The sequence below is a fragment of the Mesoplodon bidens genome (genome assembly GCF_964165515.1).
Source record: "Mesoplodon bidens genome assembly, chromosome: 13".
NCBI lineage: Eukaryota > Metazoa > Chordata > Mammalia > Artiodactyla > Ziphiidae > Mesoplodon > Mesoplodon bidens.
Genome location: NC_138169.1, coordinates 31,249,855 through 31,265,613, shown reverse-complemented (window position 1 = coordinate 31,265,613; position 15,759 = coordinate 31,249,855). Strand labels below are relative to the sequence as shown.

At 46.7% G+C, this 15,759-nt stretch overlaps 2 protein-coding genes across 7 annotated transcripts in view; one reads left to right on the top strand and one right to left on the bottom strand.

The window, feature by feature from the left end:
• The window catches only part of MTCL1 (microtubule crosslinking factor 1), a 126,528-nt gene that overhangs the window by 24,542 nt on the left and 86,227 nt on the right, over positions 1–15,759 (top strand). The window lies entirely within an intron of this gene.
• Positions 8,868–9,339, bottom strand: LOC308626851 (large ribosomal subunit protein eL33-like; the record flags this gene model as incomplete). The annotated part of the gene is made up of 1 exon (XM_081252349.1): positions 8,868–9,339. The coding sequence occupies exon 1, from the start codon at positions 9,240–9,242 to the stop codon at positions 8,868–8,870; it is 375 nt and encodes a 124-aa protein (XP_081108475.1). The 5' UTR covers positions 9,243–9,339.

Below are 15,759 nucleotides of genomic sequence, written 5' to 3'. Positions count from 1 at the left end.
TGAGCCCACGTGCCTACAGCCCGTGCTCTGCAACAGAAGCCACCACAAGAAGCCCACACACTGCAACGAAGAGTAGCCCCCGCTCGCCACAGCTAGACAAAGCCCGCGTGCAGCAACAAAGACCCAACACAGCCAAAAAAATTTTAAAATAAAATAGAATGCTTCAGCTGTAAATGGCACAGTCTTGTTGTCTGGGAAGAAAGGGTGTGTGTGTGTGCAGTTAAACAACCATAAATAGCAGTAATGGCTGATTCACTCTTGTTGGAAGGGATGGGCAAGAGCCTGTCGAGGGCTGTGCTGGTGCCCGGAACCCAGCCCTGGAGCCATTTCTTGGGGAAATCAAGGTGGAATCATATCAAGGTTTTCAACGAGGCTAGTGAAGTCTGGGCGGCCCCCTCACCGCGGGTCCTGGCCAGGCTGGGACTTACCCACGCCTCTGACCCAGCAACCCTCCCCTCTCCTCTGTCCTCCAGACCTTTTCTCAAGCCCCACCTCCTCCTTTGCTGTGAACTTGGAAGGAGGAGGCCGGTGGGCAGGTGGGCACTGGAGGGGTGGAGGGGAGCTCTGTGCAGCCACCTGGACGGGGGGGCACTGGGGGAGCTGCCAGAGGAGTGGGTCCAGGAGGAAGGGCATCCGCCTCTTGCTCTGACCCACTAATGCTTCTCTATAAAATTAATTTCTACTTTGGAAGTATTCATTAAGCTGCTGCTTTCATCTCTACTGAGACAATTATTATAGGAAGAAGGAAGGCAGAATTCACCCTCAGAGTGAGCACAGCCCTCTCAGCCCACCTCACCCCTGCTCCCCCCGGACTGTACCTGGAGTCCCACCTCTACTTAGTGACATGCAGCCCATCCTTTAAAAGATTCTCCCAGAAATGACACCTCCTTCTTGAAGCCTTCCCCAGCACTCTTTTTCTGAACTCTTTCACGAGGCCCTTGCAGATTCTCATGCAGTTGTAAGAAATAATACAGAAAGGTCCCATGTATCCTTTACCCTGTTTCCCCCAAGTTTTTGTTTGTTTGGGTTTTCCGGCCGCACTGCCGGGCGTGCAGGATCTTAGTTCCCTAACCAGGGATCGAACCTATGCCCCCTTTGCATGATCGAACTCATGCGAAGCGCAGAGTCTTAACCACTGGACCGCCAAGGAAGTCCCTCCCCCAGGTTTTAATAGGTAACATAAAACACTGGTATGATTTCACAACTAGGATATCACATTGGTTCAGTCAAGCTACAGAACGGTCCCATCATCACAGGAATCCCTCACGTTGATCTTTTATGGCCGCACCTGCTTCCCTCCTGTCCCAGCTCCCATCCTGCACCCCTGGCACCCACTGCTGTGGTCTCTGTTTCTATATTTGTGTCATTTCAAGAATATGACGAATGGAGTCACACAGCGTGTAACCTTTGGGGACTGGCTTTTTTCACTCAGCATCATTCTCTGGAGATTTGCCCAGGTTGTGGACACATCTGTGGTCTGTGCTTTTTTTTTTAATTAAACTTTTTTAAAATTTATTTTTCGCTGCGTCAGGTCTTTATTGCTGTGTGCGGGCTTTCTTTAGTTGTGGCGAGCAGGGGCTAGTCTTCATTGCGGTGCGTGGGCTTCTCACTGCAGTGGCTTCTTTTGTTGTGGAGCACGGGCTCTAGGTGCGCAGGCTCAGCAGTTGTGGCGCACGGGCTTAGTTGCTCCGCGGCATGTGGGATCCTCCCAGACCAGGGCTCAAACCCGTGTCCCCTGCATTGGCAGGCAGATTCTTAACCACTGTGCCACCAGGGAAGTCCCCTTTTTTTAAAAAAATTTATTTTTGGTTGTATTGGGTCTTTGTTGCTGCGTGTGGGCTTTTTCTAGTTGCGACAAGCGAGGGCTACTCTTTGTTGCGGTGCGTGGGCTTCTCATTGTGGTGGCTTCTCTTGTTGCGGAGCACAGACCCTAGACGTGGGGGCTTCAGTAGTTGCAGCACGCGGGCTCAGTAGTTGTGTCTCGCAGGCTCGGTAGTTGTGGCACACGGGCTTAGTTGCTCCGCGGCATGTGGGATCTTTCTGGACCAGGGCTTAAACCTGTGTCCCCTGCATTGGCAGGCGGATTCTTAAGCACTGCTCTACCAGGGAAGTCCAGCGCCTTTTTATAGCTGAGGAGTGGTCCACGGTGACCATGCACCACAGGGGCCTTAACCAGTCTGGTTGAAGGACACCTGGGTCGTTTCCAGGCTAGGGCTATTATGAATAAAGTTGCTGTGAACGTCTGTGTGCAGGTTTTTGTGGGAACATCAGCCTTCATTTCTCTGGGATAAATGCTCAGTTCCTGGGTCATATGGTAGTTGCATATTTCTTTTTTTTTTTTTTAAGAAAGTGCCCAACTATTTTCCAGAGTGGCTGCACCATTTAATGTTCTCACCAGGCATGTACAAGTGCTCCATTGCTCTGCGTCCTCACTGGCATTTGGTGTTGTTACTCCTTCATTTTGGCCATTCTGATGGGTGATATCTCTTTGTGGTTTTAATGTGCATTTCCCTAATGGCTAATGACGTTGGATATCTTTTCATGCCATATTTGCCACCTGTATGTGCTCTTTGGTGTCTTCATGTCTTTTGCCCATTTTCTAATTAGATTGCTTATTTTACTCTTGTGTATTTTTTTTAAACTGCTGAGCTTTGAGAGTTCTTCTAGATACTTGGTCAGATAAATAGTTTACAAGCATTTTCTCCCACTCTGCAGTTTGTCTTCCATCCTTTCAGCAGGGTCTTCCCCAGGGCAAATGTTTTTAATTTTGATGAAGTTCAATTTATAAATATTTCCTTTTATGGTATCAATTCTCAGAGCTCTTAGCCTAGACCTAGATTCTGAATATTTTCTCCTGTGTTTTTTTTGGGGGGTGGGGGTAAGTTTTACAGTTTTACGTTTTACATTTCAATCCATGGTGTCCATTTTGAGTTCATTTTTGTATAAGGTGTGAGACTCAGGTCAAGGTTCATTTTTTGCCTATGGGCCTCCAGTTCTGGCACCATTTCTTGAAAAGGCTATCTTTGCTCCATTGAGTACGTTTGTCAGAAATCAGGGGACCTGTGTGTAGGTCTATTTCTGGGTGCAGTTCTGCTCTGTTGATCTCTGCCCACACAGCCTCGATTACTCAGCTGTATAAATCTCGAAAGTGCTTCCTTGGTAGGTGTCTACTCCAACCTGCAGTTTGAGGGTCTCACGGGATCCCTCAGTGGCATTTCGGACCTCACATCTCTGACTTATCGGGTATATATATGTGTCTGCATGTCCTTGCCCTTGTCAAGCACTCAGTAAATATTTGTTGAATGAGTGAAGGTTTTGTCATCTTTATCTTGAGAAAGAGCTATAACATTATCTTAAAATCTCTTGGCGGGGAATTTCTGACTCTGTAAGTGATCGCCCCAGGACAGTTCATACAGACCTGAGATTCCAGTTGAGGTCAAGTATTAATATTTTGATGACGACTGAGGGCCATCAGATTGCCCTGTTTTGTTAGCTCTGAGGTTCAGGGGGTCCCTCGCTGGGGTCGTGCCACACCCGGTTGTCCCTGTGAGTGGGCAGCCTCCTCTCTGCCTGTTTCCTGTATCCTTGTGGGCACCCAGCTGGCCTTTCAGGCAGAAGCAGCGATGCTATGTGAGCGGCCATCAGCTTCAGGCCACGCTCACTCCCCCCAGAGATGTAAGACCCAGCCCTTCCTCTGCCCTCAGCATGGTCTGTCCTGGCACGTGGGAATCTTTTATACTGTGGAGGGCGGCTGTCAGCCTGTCATCTGCTGTTGAAGTAAGGAGCTTGTGAATTTCAGTGACACAGACACCACTCATGTGGCTTTTCTTAAAAAATAATTAAAATGTAGCCAGAGGGACTTCCCTGGCGGTCCAGTGGGTAAGACTCTGCGCTTCCACTGCAGGGGGCACAGGCTCCACACCCTGGTCGGGGAGCTAAGATCCCACATGCTGCACAGCACGGCCAAAAATATATATATATGTAGCCATAGCACATATTTCTGGATAATTTAAACTCCACTAGATGGTTAACTGCATCCGGTTTGTAATGCGTGAATAAATAACAAACATTTCTCTTTTCAAAATTTACATTTGATTCTGGGGGGGTGGTCTGTCAAATTTATACATTGTACGTGGTGTTAGTGACGTCGTATGATTTGGATAACTTTTATCCTCAAATGCAGAATCAAGAGTCAGAGAAATAGAAATGCTTAGAAGATGCTGCCTGGTAGGACTGTTTCCCGAGTACACTTTCTTGGCATTTCTCTGACTCAAGTGAGAACCATCAGACATTGAGTGGTATGATCATGAGCCAGAGAAGCTGTTTTCATTTTTCCCCTTCAGTCGTCAGAAATTATTCAGCATTGAAAAGACGCCAAGTTATATATATAGTTACGCATCTGTGCAGAATGTCTTGCTGTTGAGCAGTTGATTGCCAGTATTTGAATCCCTGACATAAGGATGAGCCTGGGAGAAATTAGAGAGAGACCTTGAGCCTCCAGGGTGCTTCGCCTTGGGTTGGTCAGTTCCTGTGCTGAGAGAAGGCTTGTGTGGGAGGCTTGGTTCTCATTTGTCCCCCAGCATCACAGATGTTCTTTTTTGTGACCCACACACAGCAGGTTGACTGGGACAAGGGAATGTCCAAAACACAGAAGCATTCATCAGATGGTTGGTGTTGGAGCGTAGATGTTCTTCATCTTTGGACGCTGGGAGCCCAGGCAAAGCTGTATTTACTCACCAAGCCCATACGTGTGTGGATGATTTAACCCTGAACAGTTGGAGTAGCCTCTTGTTCGTTGTTTTCCCATCTCACGCGGCTTCCCCTCTTCCGGCTGGAGGTTTCACCACAGTCTGAGCAGGGCTGGGAGCCGGGGGGGGCTGTTTGGGGGAAACCAGGGGTGGGATGTTGCGGCACCGGGTACCGTTTCTATGCCCCCCGCCCCAGGACTATTGGTCAAGGCGCTGGGAGGGGGCTGCGAAGAGGCTTGTGGATGTTCCATCATCTGTGCTTATTCACGGGGATTAGCAATAATGTTTTTCATGAGTGAAACAAAGTCACTTCTGAAAAATCCTCCGTTATTTTTGTGACTCCTAGCAAACAGGACAGTTTAAAGATGAAGTAATTTTATGCAACAAGTGCCTGTCTGTCTGGGTCTAATGCATGTGGTTTAAAACACTCTTAATGATCGAGAGCTTTACACGCTCCTCCCGGAGGAGTCGTAGGAACTTCTCTGGGTGAAATGAGAGAAGTTTCAGTTTCCTTCTGGCCAACTGAGTCCATGGTTGGGCTGCTCGCTTCCTTTTCAACTTTGAAGTGTCGCTGGGCGTTTCTTGTTGTTTCCAAGGGTTCTCTTGTGTAGGGTTTAGGTTTGGATTTATTTTTAAACCAGGTAACTCACAGGGTCACTAAGTGATGGGGCCCAGGTGTCGCATAACCCTCACATTGTCGTATGACATTGCACATGGGGATTGCCCGACGAATCACTGCTGAGCCATTGCTCAGAGATGGTTTCTCAGCCTTGGCTCTGCGGGTTTTTTGGGCTGGATAACTCTTTGCCGCGGGAAGCCACTCTGTGCCTTGTAGGATGCATAACAGCGTCTCTGGCCTCCACCCACTGGATGCCAGTAATAACCCTCCATTTGTGCCAGTGTCTATGGGCAAAGCCAAGTGTCCCTGGGGGAGGGAGGGGCCCCAAGTTACCCCCAGTTGAGCACCACCAGCTGGGAGAGAGAGACCACGTGCACAGGCTGGCTGGACATCCCTCCCCGCAGCTCTCCTGGAGCTTCAGAGGGAAGCATCCCTGCAACCAGATGGGCGTGTGGTGCTGTCCACATGCCCCTGGCCTTGACAGCGGAGTCCTGTTCTTCCTCTCGAGGGAGGGATGGTTTGACATGATTGCGAGGGGCTGCATAGGCTGTTCTGGTACCTTCGGAAGCCTTCTCGTCTCCCTCCTCACTTTGTACAGGCTCACACACACACACCCCACCGAGCCTCCCCAGTGACGTCTGAGCTCCGCTAATTATTAGATTTTCCTGGGGGCAGGCTGGTGACAAGATGTGCAGAAAGCAGACACTGCTCGTTCGCCTTTGCTCTCAACCTCTTGACAAATGTCTTCAGAGGTGCCCTTTGAAATGGGAGGGGGGAGGGTAGACGTTTGGGTCTTTCTTTGCAGGAGGATTAGAGACCAGCAGTGCTCAGAGCAGGGAATCAGGTGCTCCCCGCTCCTCGGCTTTTATTAGGAGGTGAAAGGGGTCTTGTAAACCCATGCCGAGGACGAGCCCTTGAGCCCTGTGACACTCGCCCCAGCTGCCTGGTAGAAGAATCCCTGGGGAGGTTACAGACCCGGAAGCCAGGCTCCCCCCTGACCAGTTGCATCAGAACATCTGGGGCTGGGACCCAGGCATCTGAGGGGTTGGTTTTGTTCTGTTTCTCAGGCATCTGTGTTTTGTAAAACTTCCCGGTGCTTTTAGATCAGCTGCTGTCCCTGCCCTGGGAGGATGTTGTGTCTGGAGCATCTCTGTAATTGTAGCTAAATAGTTCCCCCCTAGGAGTGGAGCTGTGGGTTGGTGAGATTAACGCAGGGTAAAATAAGAGTTTGCAGGACAGGCGTTTGGGGAAGAGGAGGCCTTGGAGTGACCTCTTCCCATCGAAGCAGAGGCCCAGACGACGGGCGGCAGCGTGTAACTGCCCTTGGGCGTGAGTCGGTGCCCAGCCTCGAGTTGTGTGTTTATGACCACGGCAGTCGTAAAGGGCCATGACCATGGGGCTTCCTGGCCGTTAATGATAGTTTTCCTAAAGCACGTCAGAGGCCGATTCCAGCCTGCTCATGACGGTGGACTTCCATCTCTCTGAGGTTCCTTGGAACCCGCCGCTCGTCAAATTTGCTCCGCCCCTCTCTGCCCCTTTAGTTGTCTTTTTTCTCTTCTATCCTTTCCCTCTTTTGCTCATCTGCAGCGTGCACACTTCTAGCTGTTGTGGATTGTGTTGTTTGTGTGTGACTCTGGTTCTCCAGGTGACCAGCGGGACAGGAACCCGCATTAGGGGGCAGGGTGGCTGTGTGGTCAGTCTCTCCTGTCCTCCTGGTAGCCTCTGAGCCTCTCATGGGGACTTTGAAACCACCCACCCGAGCACTGGGACTTTGTTTCATTCAACTGAACACATTGTCAGTAAAAGGACACTCTTGGGACTTCCCTGGTGGTCCAGCGTGCTTTCACTACAAGGGGTGAGGGTTTGATCCCTGGCTGGGGAACTAAGATCCCACATGCCTCGTGGCAAGGCCAAAAATTTTCTTTTTAATTTTTAAAAAGGGAATAAAAGGACACTCTTGAATTTAATGTATATGAAAATATGACTTTTGCATTAAACAAATGGGAATCGGTAGGGAAAACATAAAATAGTTGATTTCTCCCTACAATTGCCTAATTCTAATTTATCTTATGGGTCTAGTCCTTCCTTGCTTCTTGAATGAAGTCTAGATCTATAATTTCTATGGTCACTCTTGAATAATACATAGCCTTCTGTTCACCTTTAACTCCCCCAAATAGTCTCATTTCTGTAATTAAAATAATGATTCTTTTATAATGATCAAATTCACTCAAGGCCATGATATGTCCCACCAGTGAGCCCATCTGACCAGTGGGTTGGCTTTCTTGTCTCTTGCTTTTGGGGCCATTTCAGCAGAATAAGTGAATTTGGTTTGGGAAAGTGTTTGCTACTTTATTATTGGGTGCATAAAAATTCACGATTATCATAACTTGGTAGATGGTTCTTCTATTATTAAATGCATTATCTCTGTTAGTGCTTTTGCCTTGGATTCCTATGTGTCTGATGCTGTTCTCAGTATCACATTGTACCAATATTGCTACATCGGCTTTCTTTGCAGTATTGTTTGCTGGTATAATTTTTTTACTTTTTTGTTTTCAACATTTCTGTGTCATGTTTTAAGCTGTTTAAGGCTGAGTGTGTGTGAGAGGTAATCGACGTTTATTGTAATAAGTGAGTTTGTTCCATTTAGAGTTACTGTGATTGCACTTAGAGTTGGACTTGTTCTGCTATGTTATTTACTTTTCCTGCCACCATGTTCTTTTTCTTCTTTTTTTAACCTCCCTGCATTCCATCAAAAATACTGGGCTTGTTTTTTTAATTCTCTCTCTGTTGGTTTAGAATTTATATCTCTGTTCTTTGCAGATTTTAACAAACATACTTAAAAGTGTATTTACCATTCTCCTGAAGGACACAAGCTCCTTCTGACACTGTGACTTGCTGAAAATAATTTAGTGTCAAATCCCCGCTACCCCATTTTAAGCTTCCATTTTATTTTAGTTGTAAGTACTTATGCTGATTCACCTTTTACATCTAAATTTACCAACTTTGGTTACCACTTTTCTTTCCAGGTTCTGTTTCTTCTTGCTGGGATGCATTTAGGGTTATTTCAGTAAGCATAAGTAGGAGGTAATCTCTGCACAGAGGCCTCTGTCTATCTAAAAAATACTCTCAAATGGTAATTTAATTGGGTAGAGAATTTTAGGTTAACAGTTGTTTTCCTCAGCACTTCTAAAGATACAATTCCATGATTTTTTGATACCTGTTGCTGTTGTAGCAACTGTCAGCCTAATTGTTGTTCTTTGCTGGTAATCTGACTTTCCCTCTGGTTCATTTTAAGTTTTTCTTGTTACCACCAAAGTTTCACATGCAGTGATTCATCTTGATGTGGATTTCTTTTTTTTTTGTAACTTTTACTTTAGTTTAATGAGATATAATTGACATGCAGCACTGTATAAGTTTAAGGTGTACAGCATAATGATTTGACTTATATCATTTTTTTTACAAGAGAAGAAATCCACAGTTTTATCTACTTTTCAATAAGTTTAAATCCTTGAAGGGTACAGCATCACACGGATTCTGTGTCCAGTGGTGTTAGCAGGAAGGTTGCTTCCAAATTTGGCACAAACCATGCCACTGTTTCCATGGGTGCGAGTTACCTTTCCCCAGATTACTCGGGTTTTAGGTTTTCCATCAGGAGTTACTGTGTTCTTTGCTTTGTACATATAAGCACATGTCTTGCCTAGATAGAATTCAGTTTCATCTCGAGCATATACACCTTCAATTTTCAGAAGAGCTGTGTGCTCCCTCTGGTTCCATAGACCCTGCTTATAGTCAGCAAAAATGGCCTTGGACCACAGCCTTCCAGACATACTTGTCATTTTAGAAGTCCTGTTCCCAGAGCAGGCTGGAGCACCCATTCTCGGAGGTCAGGGGACCAGCACCGTCAGTCCCAGATCTCCTCCATTCTGTCTTCCCTGTTGCTGGATTCCATAGAAATCATTAGCTGGTGGAGCCTCGGAGCCACGCCAGTGCCTCGTTGAGGCATATAGCCGAGCCTACCCCACTTATTTGCCCCCAAAGTTTCATATATCATTAAATGATTATCACAGTAAGTTTAGTAAACACGCATCACCTCATATAAATACAAAATTAAAGAAATCAAAGAAAATATTTTTTCTTCTGATGAGAACTCTTAGGATTTACTCAGAACAAATGTCCTATATGTGGATTTCTTCTTATTTATCCACCTTGGGACTTGCAATGTGTTCTCATTTCTTATTGATTGTGGTGGCCCAGCCTGTCTAGCTCAGGGTATGTTTGCTGATGTCTGGGTCCAACTGCCCGGCAGTGTCTGGCAGGCATAGCTGATGACGCAGAGACTGGTAGCAGAAGGTCTCAGTTGGAGCTTCTGGAAGTGAAGATCTGTGTCCCTGAAATACAGGCTCTCTGAGGCAGCCACCGTGTAAATCTTACAGGAGTGCATTGGTCTAAAAGAATAAATATATTTCACTTTTCTTATTTCAGCTCTAATGCTCTTCATGAAATAACAGTTTTAGTCAATTTCATAGTCAACAGCATTTCCCTCCAAAAACATTTTGCCTGGTCTCCCTTTCCCATACTGGAGGACTTTCCTTTCTGTCTGTAGCTATTCACTGGAGCCGCCACCACCATCCAACTAAAAAGCTTAGGAACCCTCTGCTCTGAGCTTACTAGTGCAGTTTTTAAAAGATAATTTTATGCATTAACCATTTGCTAGAGGGCAATATTGTCATTCTAGCTAAGTTACTCTATATACTAATAAGTCTTTGCATTTATGGGTCTAACAGATATATTTTTGTCCCCAGTTTAAAGTAGGAAACTCAGAGTGAGCGAGTAGGCGATTTTGGTTTTCTCTTGCAAAGTTATTTATTTTTTTTTTTTGGCGGTACACGGGCCTCTCACTGTTGTGGCCTCTCCCGTCGCGGAGCACAGGCTCCGGACGCGCAGGCTCAGCGGCCATGGCTCACGGGCCCAGCCGCTCCGCGGCATGTGGGATCCTCCCGGACCGGGGCACGAACCCACGTCCCCTGCATCGGCAGGCAGACTCTCAACCACTGCGCCACCAGGGAAGCCCAACAAAGTTATTTTTTATAGGTGCTCTTTTTTATTTATTTTTTAATTGAAGTATAGTTGATTTACAGTGTTGTGTTAGTTTCAGGTGTACAACAAAATGATTCAGTTATATATGTATATATACACATATGTGTATGTATATATATGTATATTCTTTTTCAGATTCTTTCCCGTTATAGGTTATTAAAAAAGAATGCATATAGTTCCCTGTGCTGTACAGTAGGTCCTTGTTGGTTATCTATTTTATATATAGTACTGTGTATCGGTTAATCCCAACCTCCTAATTTATCCCTCCCAGTCCTTTCCCTTTTGGTAACCATGAGTTTGTTTTCTATGTCTGTGGGTCTATTTCTGTTTTGTATATATGTTCATTTGTATGTTTTTTTTTTAGGTTCCGCATATAAGCAATATCATAAGATATTTTTCTTTGCCTGGCTTCACTCAGTATGAAAATGTTTAGGTCCATCCATGTTGCTGCAAATGGCATTATTTTAGTCTTCTTTATGACTGAGTAATATTCCATTGTATATGTATATACAGCACATCTTCTTTATCCATTCATCTGTTGATGGATATTTAGGTTGCTTCCATGTCCTGGCTATTGCAAATAGTGCTGCAGTGAACATTGGGGTGCATGTATCTTTTCAAATTACGGTTTTCTCTGGATATATGCCCAGGAGTGGGATTGCTGGATCATATGGTAGCTCTATGTTAGTTTTTTAAGGAACCTTCATACTGTTCTCCATAGTGGCTGCACCAATTTGCATTCCCACCAATGGTGTAGGAGGGTTCCCTTTTCTCCATACCCTCTCCAGCATTTATTATCTGTAGACTTTTTGATGGTGGCCATTCTGACCGGTGTGGGGTGGTATACCTCATTGTAGTTTTGATTTTCATTTCTCTAATAAGTAGCAGTGTTGAGCATCTTTTCATGTACTTGGCCATCTCTGTGTCTTCTTTGGAGAAATGTCTATTTAGGTCTTCTGCCTGCCTTTTTTTTTTTTTTTTTTTTTTTTTTTTGGCTGTGTTGGGTCTTCATTTCTGTGCAAGGGCTTTCTCCAGTTGCGGAGAGCGGGGGCCACTCTTCATCGCGGTGCGCGGGCCTCTCACTGTCGCGGCCTCTCCCGCTGCGGAGCACAGGCTCCAGACGCGCAGGCTCAGTAGTTGTGGCTCATGGGCCTAGCCACTCCGCGGCATGTGGGATCTTCCCGGACCGGGGCACGAACCCGTGTCCCCTGCATTGGCAGGAGGATTCTTAACCACTGCGCCACCAGGGAAGCCCTTCTGCCCACTTTTTGATTGGGTTGTTGGTTTTTTGATATTGAGCTGTATGAGCTGTTTTTATATTTTGGAGATTAATCCCTTGTTGGTCGCATCATTTGCAAATATTTTCTCCCATTCTGTAGGTTGTCTTTTCATTTTCTTTATGGTTTCCTTTGCTGTGCAAAAGCTTTTAAGCTTAATTAGGTCCCATTTGTTTATATCTGTTTTTATTTCCGCTACTCTAGGAGGCAGATCCAAAAAGATGTTGCTGTGATTTATGTCAAAAAGTGTTCTGTTTTCCTCTAGGAGTTGTATAGCATCCAGTCTTACATTAAGGTCTTTAATCCATCTTGAGTTTATTTTGTGTATGGTGTTGGGAGTGTTCTAATTTCGTTCTTTTACATACAGCTGTCCAGTATTCCCAGCACTGTAGGTACTCTTAATGCAAAGCCCCGTGGGTTGATAGCATGATTTTTGAGGAGCTTGTTTTTAATATTTGGAGACAAGTTGGCCAGTAAACACAAATAATTAGAAAACTATCTTGGGAGATTTGGGAAATCTAGCGGACCATTTGCAGAGAATGAAAGCATGGTGTTTCGTTTGCTTTTGGAACGGAAACTAGAGCTGCCTCTTGTGAGCTTGCCCTGCAACACCCACCCCCGAACACATTCTGCCCAAGAGCTGCCTTTTCAAGTCAGGTTGGACTGACCTGGTCCGTGGATGAGTAGAACACGGCGCTTTGAGAGTTGGGAGGGAAGCTCACCGACTCCTTCTTGGCCAACTTCTACCCTGCCTGGCTCTTGCCGCTACAGCGTATCCACAGACCAGGCTCCACGGAGCGAGAAATCACAGAAGAAATCCTCAGCACCAGGTGCTGTGTTGGAGGGAGGGTCCAGTTAACTCGTGGAAGACACCGCAGAAGCCTGGAACTGGTGGGTTTCAGTGCTTGTCATGCGCATCTGAGAAAATATCCCTGAAATGTGGGAGCTAAGGGGTGGGGGCGACACTAAGGGGTGGCAGAGGGCTGCTGCCAGGAGGCAGTTTCTCCGGCAGTACTGGGGTGTGTGCACAGTAGGGGAGAGGCAGTGACCGAGGGCTGCCTGCCAGGAGCATGAACGTGCCTTCCTGTAGAAATCCCTCTGCCTATCTGTGGCGTCTATAAGAGATCCTATGCTGCCTGGGATGTTTCTTCCCTCGTTATTAAGGACGCATGTTCCAGAGATGCATGCCAGCATCTGTCAGAGAGGTCAGAGTAATTCAAGAACGGACGAGAGCATTATTTATTTTGGTGAAGTCTGGTCAGGGAAGGCTGTGTGCACGTGGATGTGCTGGACGGAGGGTCGCCCCCGATGGCTGTGATTGTAAAGAGGAGGGGGGAGTAACGTAGCTTGTCTCTGGGTTATTAAAACAACCATCTCCTTGGAAAACAACTGAGCGTCTCCTGGAGCCTGTTCTGCTGAGCGAGTTTGGAGGCGAATGTGTCCTAGTAATTGGTTAGTAAAGAAATAGTTGTGGGCTTCCCTGGTGGCACAGTGGTTGAGAGTCCGCCTGCCGATGCAGGGTACATGGGTTCATGCCCCGGTCTGGGAGGATCCCACATGCCGCGGAGGGGCTAGGCCCGTGAGCCATGGCCGCTGAGCCTGTGCGTCCGGAGCCTGTGCTCCACAACAGGAGAGGCCACAACAGTGAGAGGCCTGCATACCGCAAAAAAAAAAAAAAAAAAGAAAAGAAATAGTTGTATGTTGCTCTTTTACTCACTCACGTCCATCTGGCTTGTTTTTTCCATTAACCAAAGTCCAGTCTTTAGAGCTCTCTTACTGCGTTAAGGGAAGCAGAAACCTGCTCAAGTATGAGAAATCCTTAACAAATAAGATAATGGCCATTTCGAGATAGTGCTTCATGCTTGGGGTTTATTTGCACCTTTCAGCCCCTGTGAGGGGAACTGTTTCATCACCCCCATGGGACAGATGCCCCCGAGCCCAAGGAGATGAAGGCGTGTAACCTAAGACAGTTCCTTGCGAGAGCCTTGTGGCTGCAGAGAGTGAGCTTGCTCAGGGCAGGGACTGTGGCTGTCATTGTGTCCTGAATGCCAAGGTGGTACCTGGGCCAGAAGTTGCTCTGATATTTGGTCAGTTAAGTTAAAAATGGAGCATCAAGTGACAACTGAGTGGTCTTCTCACTGCACGCCTCATGCGGGAGGATACTTGCTTTTGGCGAACATTTCAAAGTGGGATGAGTGGAAGGTTGGAGGGTCTTGGGATTTTTGTTGTGAAACCTCGGTCAGGTCTGCAAAAATGATATGGGTGCTGATGGCAAACTGCACAACCGAGAAAAGACTGCGGGATGGGAAATGTCAGTAGAATAACAGCTAAATAGAAAACTGCAGGAGACGAGAGGAGAAGGCCCGATGCACCCACCGTCCAGGAAGGGCGTGAGGGAAGTAAGCGAACCAATGGTTTACTCTCGACTTACGCGGTAGAAACTCGCACATCAGTTAGCGGGTGCCGTACATGGCGATGCGCTTGCTGCCGGGAGTTCATTTCTCTGTGCTCATCACATCAGGTTAATGGAGAGTTAAATGGCTCTTGAAACAGGCTGGCTGGAGGAGCTGGGAGCTGGGTCCTGTGTCCCGGGGCCTGGCCGCGCTCTTCACGGGAGGCTCCCTCGCCCCTGCTCCGAGCTGCTTCCATTGCTGCCTGTCCGGCTCCCCCCCTGGGGGGCTGCAGCAGAAGTAAGTCACTTGCTGGCTAAAATGAAGGTTTTTCAGGACTGTGTTCCTTTCTGGAGGCTCTAGGAGAGGATCCGTTTCCTTGCCCTTTCCAGCCCCCAGGCACATCCTCATTTCTGGGCTCAAACCCTCTTCCTCCATCTTCAGATCCAGCAACGGCAGGATTCTCTCTCCTGCTTCCATTTCCAAGGACCCTGATGACATGGAGCTCATTGGGATAACTCAGGAGAGTCTCCCTGTTTCAAGGTCAGCTGATTAGCAACTGTAATTACCCTTTGGCATATGGCATCATGCAGTCCCAGGTTCCATGGATTACGGAAGCGGGCCTTTGTGGGAGGAGGGGATTGTTCTGCCTACCGCGGCAGGGAAACAACTTTAGAGCTGGTGAGGCTAGAGCTCATTTATTCCTTCCTGCAATTGCATAGTTGAGAAATTGAGGCCTGGGGCGTAACATTTATTATGCACCACTGGGTATTAAATGCTTCCAATGCTTGTCTAATCTTCACGAGCACCCTTTGAAGTGGGCATTTTTATGTTCCCACTTTAATGATAAGAAAACAGGCTCACGGCTGACAAGCCTGCCCTCTGTCAGCCTGCCCTGTGTCACAGCGCCGGTAAGTGGCAGAGCTGAGAATCTCACACCTCCAGGTGTCAGAGGGCCCAGCCCATCCATACCCTTCCTACCACATACCACATGCTGGGTGGGTGTAGTTCCCTAACAGATTGCCGGTTTCCTGCCTGGTGTTCTTTTTCCGTTAGACCATTCTGCCAGCTCACATTTTCCTCCAGTGATGGAGCAATAATACATTTTCCAGAAGTTCCTTTTTCAAGGAAGATTGCAGTATCATTGGTATTTCAAGCCTTTTAAACTTTTGTAACTCCTGATTGCCTTCTCTAAGGGGCACCATGTTTTTCTCATCCCCTCGGAGCATGATTTTTTATTGTATTGATAAATTGCCCAGTTCAAACACATCAGAAGATTTATGTGGAAATTCTAAGATGAAAACTTCACCTGGTCCCCATTCCTCTCCTTACCTCCTGCTGTTTCTTCGGACTGAATCCTGTATTTCTTTTATTGTCTTTGGCACATTCCTTCTGTCTGTTTTGTTTCTTCTGTCTGTTTTGTTTTTTCTTTAACAAGCTTGGATACTTTAAAAATGAATGTATGAACTCCGATGTGTGTATGACCCATTTGAACCCTGGTGTAATATCTGTCAGGTTCTGTGAAAAGCTACAGCAGCCCCTTTGTCAAAGACCAGGGTCCTCACATATTGTTTTCTGTTCCTTTTTTTTTTTTTTTTTTTTTGCGGTACGCGCGCCTCTCACTTTTG